Source organism: Bubalus kerabau, chromosome 1 (genome assembly GCF_029407905.1).
Source record: "Bubalus kerabau isolate K-KA32 ecotype Philippines breed swamp buffalo chromosome 1, PCC_UOA_SB_1v2, whole genome shotgun sequence".
Taxonomy (NCBI): Eukaryota; Metazoa; Chordata; class Mammalia; order Artiodactyla; family Bovidae; genus Bubalus; species Bubalus kerabau.
Genome location: NC_073624.1, coordinates 241,693,616 through 241,707,393, shown reverse-complemented (window position 1 = coordinate 241,707,393; position 13,778 = coordinate 241,693,616). Strand labels below are relative to the sequence as shown.

The window sequence follows — 13,778 nt, the reverse complement described above, 5'->3', positions numbered from 1 at the left end:
TGCACATCCTGGCCACATGGCCACATGGCCACAGCCTCCTTTGGGAGGTAGTGCTGACCTGGGGATGAAGGCCATGTCTTGGCTCTGTGTGCCCAAGGACGCTTCCCCGCACCCCTCTGAGCCTCTCTGCCTCCTCTAGATAAATCACACTCCACCTAACTCAGCCAGACCGGGGTGAAGGGGGAGACCTTGGGTGTTCCTCTAAGAAGATGGTAAAATCTCTTTATATTTAAAACATAGCAGCAAGATTTAGTGGGATGAGTGGCGAGCCAGGGGAGGCAGTTTGGTACCATACCTCCTTCAGCCTTTTGTTTCCTGTGTTTGGACTGCAGAGGCCTTTGTCTGCTGTCTCACGAGGCTCCCTGGAAAGCTGGCCTGGAGAACTCACTCTAACAGGAACCAGGGGGTAGCTAGTGCAGACAGCTCCATCCAGCACACCAGGCCACCACTGGAATGTCATCCCGTTAGGGCCCCTGACTCCTGCACTCCTTTCCCTGTGTTCCAGGGGAGCCTTCTGGCCCCCGCTGGTGAGAAACACCCCTGAGCCAGTTCGGCATAAAAGAGAACACATTTGTTAGGACCTGTCGGCTTCCCTGGCTGAGAAAGCCTCTCACCACCTGTTTCATTTTCTCTCTCACACCACTAAATGTGTTTTTCCTCCTCTCTCCTTCACTCTTCTTCCCTGTAATACACATCAGCTTCAGTCTCTCACCTTCCAGGTTAATGCTTGGAGGAAAAGATGAGGGTCAGGCATCATTTTTCATGGGATTGTTCTCCAGTGCACTTGGGCCTGAAATACAAAATGGGCCCATTTCAGGATGGAGAGGTTTATTTTTCTTCCCTCACAGTGGCTTAGGATAGAGCAGACAGGGACCGGGAAGAGACTTCATCCTGCCACCAAGAAACTGCCTTGCCATTCAGAAGCTGCATTGCATTCACACCGGCTCTCCCAGTACAAAATGATCTTTTCAATACGCATCCAGCATGACTGCTTTGCCAACCTATTGTCACTCGGGATTATTAAAAGAAACGGCATGCTTCACTCCTGCCCAGAGTGAAATGGACAGCCATTAGTCTGTGGTCTGAAACGAATCTCAATTAAAATGCAGATTTATTTTTGCTTAATCACTTGGCAAGCATCACATGTTTGGGTATATATTCATCAGGTTGGCTCAAAGCTTGAGACCATTCAAAAAATGATGTAATTCACATCTTTAATTCCCTCTAAGAATATTATTTTAAAAACCCAGCTCTATTAATTCTGTGGTGAGCACTTGCAGAGGAAAGACTTCATTGTCCCCATGTCCTTCCACTCCATTGCTGCTATGCTGGTCCAGCCACACCAGCTTTCCTCTGACTCTTAGCCGTGAACTTCATCCTGCTTCCTCCACCCTCCAATCCAGTCTTTAGAATTATCTTTTTAAAATTCAAAACTGTCCATCACTCTCCAACTTAACCCCCTTTAATTTGCTACCAAGTAAATGCCAAATCCCTTCATGCCCTGACCCAGCACCTCCCCTCCCTGCCTCATCTCTCACCCAGCTCTGCCTCCCTTTCTGTGTCATCTTCAACTCTGACCTCTGGACTTGCACTCTTTCTGCTTTCTCTGCCTGAAATTCTCCTCCTTCCCCACCTTTAGGGTTTATCTTCCACATCTGAGATTGAATGGCACTTCCAACTTCCCTGGTGGCTCAGACTGTAAATAATCTGCCTGCAATACAGGAGAATCTGGGTCAGGAAGATCCTCTGGAGAAGAAAATGGCAACCCGCTCTAGTATTCTTGCCTGGAGAATCCCTTGAACAGAGGAGCTGGTGGGCCACAGTCCATGGGGTCACAAAGAGTCGGACACGACTGAGCGACTAACACTTTCACTTGTTTTTCTTCCTCAGCAAGGCCTCTCCTGACCTTCTATATGAAGTTCAAGTCTCTGGGTAATGGTTGCCTGCACTCTGGGCATCACTTGATTATAAATCCTTATTCAACAGGCCTTTGAGTGCAGAGAGGGTGGGGACCAGCTCTGTCTCTGTTACTGCTGGATCCTGGGTGCTTAGCACAGCCTAGAACATGGAGATAATCAATAATCACTGCCTGGTTTGATAGGGCCTAAGCAGCTCCTTTTTCCAACATGAATGTGAGCTATGCTGTCTTTCCTCACTCCAGGAGCCACTGGGATTGAAGACCGGCTGCAGGAAGGTGTTCCAGACACCATTGCTGCTCTGCGGGAGGCTGGGATCCAGCTCTGGGTCTTGACTGGAGATAAGCAGGAGACTGCAGTCAACATCGCCTATGCCTGTAGACTCTTAGACCAGACGGACACTGTTTACTCCATTAACACAGAAAGTCAGGTGAGGCCAAAGTAGAGCTCAGATGTCCAGGTGCAGAGCGGCACCTAGGCCAACAGGAGACAGGATAACAGGTACACAGGGCAGCACCACCAATCCCCCCCCCACCCCCCAATCTTGGCCCTCACGCAGTCCTGGTCCTCTGCTTCATCCCCACGCATGGCTGACTGGTCTATTTATGTTCGTCTAGCAAAACATAGTAGCAAGGTGCGGCTCTCCCGAATCCCACCCTTTGCCAGTCTCCCCATTCTGTATATGAGAAACTGAGGCCTACAGAGGGGCTGAGTCACCTCCCCAGGGCCACCGTGTGGTCTCTGATAGACTAAGTCTCGAGTGCCCTTCTCTGGTCAGGCCAGTGCTGTTTGCATCATAGCAGGCTGTCTGCTCACAGAGTCTCAGTTGTTAGTTTCTTATACTTTGGATTAACTCATCCATTGAAAAACCCTAACTAAATTGACATGGTTCTGAGTTTAAATTTTCAGCTCCAATTTGTAATATCAAACTGGTTGCCACAGAATGAAATCTGAAGAGAATAGTACACAAAACCAGTATGTTTTGATGGGATGGGAGAGAGAGAAAGATAAGCCAAGTTCAAAAATTGCAATTTTCAGCCTTAATAGGTTGTGAGTGGCAGGGAACAATGTTTGGAGAAAAAGGGGTGTATAAAGTCTAAAGAAGTGTATTTAAAGTTGTAATGGTTTTTCTATTTAGGAAGAAAAAATCTATTTTCAGGAAGTAAACTGAATAAAGTAAAATTTCACTAGCTTCTTGGCTGATGAATATGGGAAGTAGGTGTTGAGTCAGTTGCCCCTATCAAAGGGAGCAGTATTGGATTAGATGTGGAGTTGGAACAAGAAAGACACTGGGTTGTGGAGGTGGTGGGTGGAGGGCACTGGAGACCTAGAACATTCCATGGGGAGAAGGATGAAGAGAGGGAGGGAGATGAGAGATGAGAACAGCACAGAGAGAGAGAGGCAGGAAGGATGATGGAATCTCACTCCTCTTTTGCCTGAGGCTGATGTGGACCTAAAACAGATGCTTGCAGTCATATGTTGGAGGACTTTACAGGCATACCTCATTTTATTGCACTTCACAGGTACTGTGTTTTTTACAAATTGAAGTTTCATGGAATTGAGCAAGTCTGTTAATGCCTTCTTTCCAAAAGCATTTGGTCCCTTTGGGTCTCTGTGTCACATTTCAGTAATTCTCACAGTACTTCAAGCTCTTTCATTATTATTGTATTTTTCATGGTGATCTGTGATCAGTGATCTTGCTGTTTTAGGGTGCCACAAACTATGCCTGTATAAGATGGTGAACTTAATAAATGCTGTGTGTGTTCCGAGTGCTCCACCATCCAACTGTTCCCCATCTCTCTCCCTCTCTTCAAGCCTCCTTATTCCCTAAGACACAACAGTATTGAAACTAGGCCAGTTAACAACCTTCCAGTGGCCTCCAAGTGTTTAAGTGAGAGGAAAAATACATCTCTAGCTTTAAACCAAACACTAAAAATGATTAAGCTTAGTGAAGAAGGCATGAGGAAAGCCAAGAGAGACCGCAAGCTAGTCCTCTTGTGCCAAACAGTTAGCTAAGTTCTGAATGCAAAGGAAAAGTTCTTGAAGGAAATTAAAAGTGCTACTCCAGTGAACACACAAATGATAAGAAGAAAAACAGCCTTATTGCTGATAAAGAGAGTTTTAGTGATCTGGAGAGATCAAGCCAGCCACAATATTGCCTAAGCTAGAGCAAGGCTTTAACTGTCTTCAATTCTATGAAGGTTAAGAAAGGTAAAAAAGCTGCAGAAGAAAAATCTGAAGCTAGCAGTGGTTGGTTCATGAGGTTTAAAGAAAGAAGTCATCTTCATCATGTAACAGTACAAGGTGAAGCGCTGAGTGCTGATGAAGAAGCTGCAGCAAGTTATCCAGACGATCTAGCTAAGATCATTAACGAAGGTGGCTACACTAAAGAACAGATTTCCAATGTAGACAAAACAGCCATATATTGGGGAACATGCTGTCTAGGACTCTATTTAGAACTCAATGCCTGGCTTCAAAGGACAGGCTGACTCTCTTGGACTAATGTGTCTCCTGACTTTAAGTTGAACCCAGTGCTCATTTACCATTCCAAAAATTATAGAACCCTTAAAAATTACGTTAGATCGACTCTACCAGTGCTCCATAAAGGGGATAACAAAAGACTAGATGACAGCACATCTGTGGACAACGTGGTTCACTGAATATTTTAAGCGCGCTATTGAGATCTACTGCTCAGGAAAAAAGAAAAAAAGATTCCTTTCAAAATATTACCACTCACTGACAATGCATCTGGTCACCCAAGAGCTCTGATGGAGATGTACAATGAGATTAATTTTGTTTTCATGCCTGCTGACACAACATTCATTCTGTACATACCTGTACACTTTTTTAGATGTAATGTTACTGTATGCTTAATAGACTGCAATATAAACATAACTTTTATGTGGCCTGGGAAACCAAAAAATTCACGTGACTCACTTTATTGCAGTAGTCTAGAACCAAACCCACAATATCTCCTAGGTATGCCTGTATATAAATTGTGCTAGCCCCAGCTTCCAGCAAGGACTGCTTTGCTCTCTTTCCCAGAGAAATGCTTCAGCTGTAATCACCTACTCCTGAACTACTTCCTGTGGCCCCTCTGGGTCCTATGCACGCCCTATTGCTTGCAGTGCTCAGTTTAGCACCCATAAAGGAAGGCTCCAGAATAATGAACTGCAGTTCTACTCACTTCAGAAGAAATTATTCCAAATAGTCTTAGAAGCTCCTAGATCAATGGTCTTCAAATTTGCCATTTCAGAACAAACTTCACAATTTTTGCCTAAATCCATATACTACCTATACTGTTATTTATTTAATAAGTTCATTTAAATAGACTGAAATTTTTAAAATTTCTTTTTAGAAGAATTTTTTAGCAGCACAGTAAATGAAATATCATCTCTTGCCACAGATAAAAGAACACTGCTAAATAAAGACCCTGTGAACAAAACAATGCCATTAAAATTGGTATTCCAGCTGACTGCCACAACTTTTCTCTATCTTTATTTAAAAGTGATGTTTACATAAGTGAAAGAGGTATTAAGGATATGTTTAGGTCCAAATCTGTCTTTATCTTTGATACAATCAAAAATAATGGAGAAGAATTGATAAGAGGAAATAGCTTCTTCCCCATATTTCAAGATAAACATCAAAAAAAAATAAGTTTCTTTAAACCAATAAGACTCATCAGTTCAATTCAGTTCAGTTCAGTAGCTCAGATGTGTCCAACTCTTTGCGACCCCATGAATCGCAGCACGCCAGGCCTCCCTGTACATCACCAACTCCAGGAGTTCACACAAACTCACATGCATCGAGTTGGTGATGCCATCCAGCCATTTCATCCTCTGTCATCCCATTCTCCTCCTGCCCCCAATCCCTCCCAGCATCAGGGTCTTTTCCAATGAGTCAACTCTTCGCATGAGGTAGCCAGAGTATTGGAGTTTCAGCTTTAGCATCAGTCCTTCCAAAGAACACCCAGGACTGATCTCCTTTAGGATGGTATACATGGTCAATTTCAACCAGTGTGACTAATACGTTTATACCAATGATAAATACACATGTATTTTTTCAATTACAATGCCACAAGTTGAATCATAATGATCTGCCTCCACTACTAAATTGGATGACTTTAGACAACTTGCTAGGGATTTCAATTTCCTCATCTCTAAGCTAAAGTCAGTAATACCCACCCTACCTACCACACAGGTATGTTCTCAGGAACAAAGAAGGGAAATGACTTGTAAGAAATGAAAAGCCCGATACCAGCCTGACACATTGTCATCATTTACCATCTCATCAGTTTCATTTATAAATGATACCATCCCTGTATCAGTCCCCATCTTACTGAGCTATCTTCACTCTCATTCCCAAGCTCACTCTCCCTTTGGGCCATAAATGTGGTTCCAAGTTATTCTTGCTCTGATGCTGTTTGAAATACTGCAGAGAAATATCAAAATCAGAGAGTGATTCCCAGGTCATCTCTATGGTAGTAGAGTTGTATAACTCTTTTACCAGAGGATAAAGTGAGGCTTTTAACCTATGTTTCCAGTGTTGCTTACTAACACCAAATTGATTATTCTGCTCTTTCTACTCTTTATAGGAAACCTGTGACTCCATCCTCAATTTGGCACTGGAAGAGGTAAAGCAATTTCATGGACCTCTGAAGCCAGATGGCAAGCTCTCTGGGTTCCGCCTGCCTTCTGCGACACCACCCCCCGCCTCAGGAGCTGCAGCTCCAGATGTTGGATTGGTCATCGATGGGAAGACGCTAAATGCCATTTTCCAGGGAAAACTGGAGGAGAGATTTCTGGAGTTGACCCGGTATTGCCGCTCTGTCCTGTGCTGCCGCTCCACCCCGCTGCAGAAGAGCATGTTGGTCAAGCTGGTGCGGGACAGGCTGAGAGCCATGACCCTGTCCATAGGTACCTGGCAGGTAGAGATGGGAGAGGGGAGGGGGCCTGGGCAAGGCCACTCTGACCTGACACCTGGACCAGAGCCGGGAGGTCAGGTGTCACAGTCAGGATGCTCAGGCTGAGGGCACTGTCAAAGTGACAATCAAGACATGACAGCAGAGGAAACAGAGGCTAAGCAGAATGGGAGAGCGAACCCAAGTTCTCTGCTAAGGAAATGTCAGGACTTGGAAGGAGGCCAAAGCCAAGTTCAGAACATCCAGGTAGATCAGTATACACTCAGGCTCCCTCCATTCTGGGATGCAGACCATGTCCCCTTCAATTCTAATACCATGCACCTCCGGTGCCTGTGGACTTGATATTCTCCTGAGTGTTGATGGCTAGTGGGGAGATTTTAAAAGTGGAGCCTGCCCCACATTTAAATGAATGTATATACATTCATTTCTAAATACAAGACTCCACATAAAGCATACCCTCAATAAATGGTGGCTTGTAGGTTGAGGAAAAATTCCTTACAGGTGATTCAATTTTAGTCGTGGTTGAAGCAGAGAAATTAAAACTGTCCTTACTTCAAACCTTCCAGAAACATCCAAACCTGGATTGTAAGAATCTTTATGATCTGGATTCCATTACCTCTCCAGCTGCCTCCCTCCCCCCAACATTCAGCACTCTTGTGTTCCAGCCATAGGAAGCTGCTTACCATTCTCCAGGATCCTCATTCTCTCTCACCTCCTGGCCTTTGCTCAAGTCATTTCCTCTGTAAAACCTCCTCTAATCACACCAATGTTCCTTTACTGTACACTCTGCTGGCTCCACAGCACTGTTATGACTTGGTGATGGGCTGCCCAGGAGACCAGGAGTTCCTTGAATGGAGGGACAATGTCAGTCTTACTTAATTCCATCCTGCACTCAGCACATACCAAGCACATGGTAAACATTGCTTTCATTTAGGGACATTCTTACAAATGGTTCAGGTTTTCTTCCTCCTACACAGATATGGAAAGAAATTTTCTTTCCTGGCATTTCAAATAAGAGACCGACTTTACACTGTTGTTGGTTTTTTGTTTTTTTCACGGGGGTATGGGGTTGGTTTTTGGTTTTTTCCCCTCTTGGTCTTCAGGTAAAAGCAGTTCAAAACCAGGAAAAAAAAAAAAAAAGGAGAGGATAGGCAGAAAGAATACAGGGAGCAGAGTTTTACCAACTGCATCCTAATTTTAATCCCTAAATTGTCCTCTTGAAAGCTTCAGACACATTTAAGGTAATAGCCCAGGATCAACTCCCTGAAGTAAAGGGCTGGCTTCAGTACCACCACAGCAGAAACAAAACCAGCAGGGCGAAAAATAGGGTTCCACACCTCTACTCCCCCTGGCTTTGCCAACAGAAGAGGTTAAAGGGTAGGTTTGTTCTGCCACGGGGACGAGGAAGACTGTGCATTGCTATGCTAGCGAGGAAAACATCCTTAGAAGAGTAACAGCTAGTCACAATGGCAACATTTTTAGGATTAATAAATTTTGTTGCCAGACAATTAGGAGAAAATTCTCTCCCCCAATTGCGTATTCTTTATAATATCATATATTTCCACACTATTATGAGACCCTACTAGAAAAACAGGTGGGGCCAGGAGAGAAAGGAAGTCATTTCAGTCTACAAATTGCGGCCCTCAGGCTGAGTTCAGCCCACTGCGTATTTCTGTAGAGATGCTAAGAATGGATTTTGTGTTTTTACTGGTAACATGCATAAAAATCTATTTGTCATTCAGAAAGAACAGTTGTTCAATATTGCATCTTGGCCCACAAAGCCTAAAATATTTATTATTTGGCCCTTTACAGAAAAAGTTTGCTTAACTTTAATCTGAAGGATAAGGCAGTGGAGAAAGCCAGGCTTGTGAAAAAGATCTCACGCTTGACAAGAGCTGTGCTGTCCAAAATGGTTCCCACCTGCTATATGTGGCTATTCAACGTTACACTTCAAATTAAACAGAAGTTCACCAGCCACATTTCAGTGTTCATAGGAGGCCAATGGTTTTCAAATTGGACAATAAAGAACAGGACATTTCTATCACACAAAAATCCATTTGACAATGCTGGTATGAAAGGCAGCATGTGTGTGCATGTATTTGTTGAACAATAAAAGAAAAGTAGGATTTTTTGTCCAAAGAAGAAAAGACATCTCTCAGGCTAAGTGACTTTAACGATGGCTTTTCCAGAGGACTATTCAAATCAACATTAAAAGGATTCAATTATGTGCAAATGGAGACAATCTAGAGCCACTTGTATAAAACTTCTCATTGTCTCGCAGAAGTTGGACCAGGATCTCACAACTACTCTCCTTTCAGGTGATGGAGCAAATGATGTAAGCATGATTCAAGCTGCTGATATTGGGATTGGAATATCTGGACAGGAAGGCATGCAGGTATCAGTTCCTTCAACTCTTCTTGTTACTTTCTTACTCTCCTTTATCCTTATTGGTGAATTAAGGAATTCCCCCTCAGTGTTGGAGGAACTCCTAAAGAGCTTTGCAGAATTTTCATCTGAGAGGCAGGGGGCTTCCCTGCCTATACATAACCTCGATCACCACATCCCTACTGGCCAGTCCTTCAGAACAGAGATCAAAAGATGCTTGGCATTTTACAGTCAGCTGACTATACCTCTATTCTAAAGCCAAATAGTACCCAGCCATTCAGGAAAAACTAAGTTTCCCCCTGATTCCATGTTTCCTCCCTGCAACCACCACCCACATCAAGGTTGCAACACCCTTTGTGAGCAACTGGAAAACAATTTTCAATTGCCATTTTAGTTGTGATGGCTAGATGGACCTACACATTGCTTGTACCAAAATTACTCAAAATTCAGCCTGGAACAAGCATACTAACTTGAGCTGCTGTGTTCCCCATTCAGACAGACCCCACTTTGTAGTTTTGAACCATTAACAACTGTGTTCCCACCACCAGCGCAGACATTAGGTGTTACCTAAATTTGTTGGTGAGAAGGAACGAACACTGTCACTTTCTGAGTGTCTATCATAGGCTAGCACTCTATTTGCACTTCACATTTATTATCCCAGTTTCAGCAGTCACTACCACCCTGTGTGTTAGGGATTGTTACTCCACTTTTGTCTGATGAGGAAACTGAGGCTGAGAGAGGTTAAACACCTCAACCAAGACCCTGCCTGACTAGGATTTATAACCAGGCATGTCCAAACCTCCTACTCTGAAAAGTAATATGAACTGGGTCTAGTTCTGAGTCATCCCAAGGGCAGAAGACACATTTTTGCTCTGCAGAAACAGCTATCCATCCAGCAGCTCCACCTGAGACTGGAGTGAGAGGCCTGTCTCGGGAGGTGGCCAAGGGTATTGAGAGGTTTGAGGATAATTTGCACGGAATCCCCCAGTCTCTGGTCAACCATCACATGCCTAGCATGGTGTTCAACACAAACTGGTTCATAGTAGATGCTTGTTGGATAAGTGGAAGGAGGAGAAGAGCCAGACCAGACTACTGGTCCCTTCTGACCATTCTCCTTGGATTCTGGTGAGATCCAGATTTCCCAGAGGAGGGACAGGGGGATGTCAGGGTCCAAAAAGTCATCCAAGGGTGCTGTATGTGACAAAGGGTCTTTCAGGCCTTACCTACTGCAGACCTTAGAACAGAGCACCACCCTCAGGGGAGCCTCTTTGGTCCATTAGCAGCCGTGGATGGAAGCTGATATGTCTGCTCTGCCTCTCAGGCTGTCATGTCCAGCGACTTTGCCATCTCCCGCTTCAGACACCTCAAGAAGCTGCTGCTTGTGCATGGCCACTGGTGTTACTCACGCCTGGCCAGGATGGTGGTATACTACTTCTACAAGAACGTGGTAAGTAGCCCGGCTGCAACCTCCCACCCCGCCCCCAGGCAGACAAAGCATCTCAGCATAAGGGAATGAGTCAGGCTGACCTGGATTTTGAATCCTGCAACTGTCCCTTAGCAGCTCAATGACCTTGTACCTATGAAGTCCCTCAGTCATGTTCGACTCTTTGCAACCCCTTGGACTGAGGCCTACCAGGCTCCTCCCTCCATGGGATTTTCCAGGCAAGAGTACTGGCGTGGGTTGCCATTTCCTTCTTCTGGAGATCTTCCCGACCGAGGGATCAAACCCAGGTCTCCCGCATTGCAGGCAGACACTTTACTGTCTGAGCCACCAGGGAACCTTTGGCGAGACAATTCAGTTCTCTAGGCCTCAATTTCTTTGATAAAATGGGGCTAGTACTATCCGGTGAGGTTATTGTGAAGACTAGCAGTGCTGTCTGGAAAGCACGTGGCACATAGGCAGTACTGTGAGTAGTTCCAAGCATGCACTCTGGAGTCAGATCAGATTTGATTCAAATACAGGTTCCTGTATTCGGTAATGGCTTCATACCTTCGTTTCCCCATCTGAAAAATGGGGATGGTGATAGTAGCTTTCTCATATGCTTGCTATGAAGATGAAATGACAGCTTGTGTAGAAAGTGATTGGCATGTAGTGATCACCCTCTAAAATTAGCCATTCTTTTTTATTATTGGTACTGCTGTTGTAACTCTCAGAGGGACTCCATAATTGTGTTCTGACTGCAAGGAGGAAGGATTGGAAGATCAGCTAGTGTGTCTTGTAGCTTAGGTTTCCTCCCCAGATAGAGACAGACCAATGCAAGAGCCCCATTCTGCCTCTTAGGAGAGTGAAGAGAAGTGTTTAGGGCTGGAATCCTGGGCTTCCACCCAAGACCCTACATATCTCTTCAGCATTGCCAGCCTTCCCAGCCAGGACTTGTAATTTCTTTAGTGGTCCAGTGATTAAAACTCTGCACTTCCAGTGCAGAGAACATGGGTTCAATCCCTGATCAAAGAACTGAGATTCTCACATACTGAGCGGTACAGCCAAAAATAATTTTTTTTTAAAGTATCTATTTGCAAAAATACTTAGAGTACAGTGATCATCTGGGTTTCAGTCTGGCCTGACTCTAATATGCTGTGTGAACTTGACTTACTTAACTTCTCTGAGCCTTGATTCCCTCATCAATAACATGGGGAGCCTAGGACTTTCTCTGTCCTCAGAGACCATTATCGAGAGGCTTTATCATCAGAGCTCTGGGTAGCATGTAGCACTATATTAATAGTCATTATGAGCTATTATTGTTTCTCTAAAAAAATGTGTATTTCTGTCTTGTTGATAAGGGCCCAAAGCAGGCACACACCAGCTGAGGTATTAAAACTGTCAGAGGTTGTTGTTTGCAAAGCACTTGATTAACAATGGGCATAGGAAGAAGCCAGAGCACTGCCTTACTAAGTGAGGAAACAGGGCCTGCGTTTCCCATTTTCCAGTTCAGGGACCTTTAAATAATTCCCAGGAGACTCCAAATAGAATCCTGTTTGCATAAGGAAAAGGGGAGGATTAAGACCAGAGTGATGGAAGGGAAACATATCAGGCCAATAGAAATTACGAAATGGCATCTATCTGTTCTCCCAGGCCTGCTTTCAGGCACCGTCATAGTTACCCTGACTCGGGAATAAGCATTTCTGTGCAGAGTTCAATGTATATGTAAATAAGCAGCATGACAACTAATAATGTAAATTTGAGAAACTGGATGGCACCATGATTTCAACAAGTCTATGCAAACAAGTCTCTGACTTGAAAGACTGCTTATTTAGAATTTAAAATGCCCCCATTTAATGTTTTTTTTCTTCTTGTCTCCAAAAGAATCATTCTTTTGAATAAGCACAACTTCTCTGCATTAAATTTGTGAAATAGAAAAGGAAACGTTTCCAGCCAGCCATGCTTTCAAAGCTTAAATGATATTTATTTCCAGCCCAATGCCGTGCTCAAAATTTCAATACCGATGCCGTATTATCTCCCCTTTGCAATTAGAGGGTGGAGAACTATGACTTCCACATCCGAAACCAATTTCAGAGGGGATTAAAATCCTGCCTGCTCTGAAATGTGAACAATGAATTAATTATGCACTGTAGCTTCTTGGGAGGAAAAGCAGACACCCAATCTCAGCCATGCCATCTGCCATCACGGAGTTCAGCACTCTCCCCTCGGGGTGCAGAGATTCCAGCCAGGCAGAGCAAGTAGAATCAAGCAAGGTCCTAACATGACCTGAGGGGGAAGAAAACACACTTTCATGTAAACTCCAGGTTGGGTGTTAGGACAATAGAACTACCAAGATGTAATTCGTTTATTCAGATAATCATTGAACAGCTGCTGTGTCGGAACAGTATCAGGCATTGGTATGGAGCAGACTTCTAGACAGACATGTTCCCTGCTCTCATGAGGTGTATGGTCTAAATCGGGGCTTAGCAAACTTTTTCTACAAAGGGTCTAATCATCAATATTTTCTGCTTTGTGGAAGTACAGCCTCTGTCATTCTGTTACACCAACTCAGCTCCACTCTAGCTGCTATAGACAATATGCAAATGAATCACTGTGACTGTGTCCCAGTAAAACTTTATTTATGGCTGGACTTGACATGCAGAATGTAGTTTGTCACCTCCTGGTTTCAATAAATCTTCTCAAAATGTGGTTTTTGGATCAGCAGCATTCACATCATATTGACGCTTGTTAGAAATGGGATCCTTGGGCTGCACTCCAGGCCACCTACCTTGGAATCTGCATTGTCAGAAAGATCCCTGGGTGATCCATATGAACCTTAAAGCTTGACAAGCACTGGGACAGGGGAAAAGAAATGAAAACTTTTAAAACGTTTTCTTGGTGTATCTCCCCTAGAGGAAGATCAGGGTGCCATGAATATATTGCCGGAAGACTTTAACCTAATCAATCCAGAAGAAAATAGCATTTAAGCTATTGCCTGAAAGACAAGATTCAGCTATGAGTTACTCCATTCCGCGACCAAGGAGGAGACGTTTGACAACCTGAGTCCTTACAGGAAATATTTCAGGAAGTTTACTCATCATTTTATAACATATGTTATATCTAATTCCAAAACCAA

At 44.0% G+C, this 13,778-nt stretch overlaps 1 protein-coding gene across 1 annotated transcript in view; it reads left to right on the top strand.

Annotated features, from left to right (window-relative positions):
- Positions 1-13,778, top strand: part of LOC129637612 (phospholipid-transporting ATPase VB-like) — a 379,551-nt gene that overhangs the window by 336,670 nt on the left and 29,103 nt on the right. Inside the window, exons 17-20 of the mRNA XM_055561831.1 lie at positions 2,162-2,346; positions 6,511-6,832; positions 9,156-9,232; positions 10,544-10,669. Coding sequence (XP_055417806.1) covers positions 2,162-2,346; positions 6,511-6,832; positions 9,156-9,232; positions 10,544-10,669 — 710 coding nt within the window. The remainder of the gene's footprint in view (positions 1-2,161; positions 2,347-6,510; positions 6,833-9,155; positions 9,233-10,543; positions 10,670-13,778) is intronic.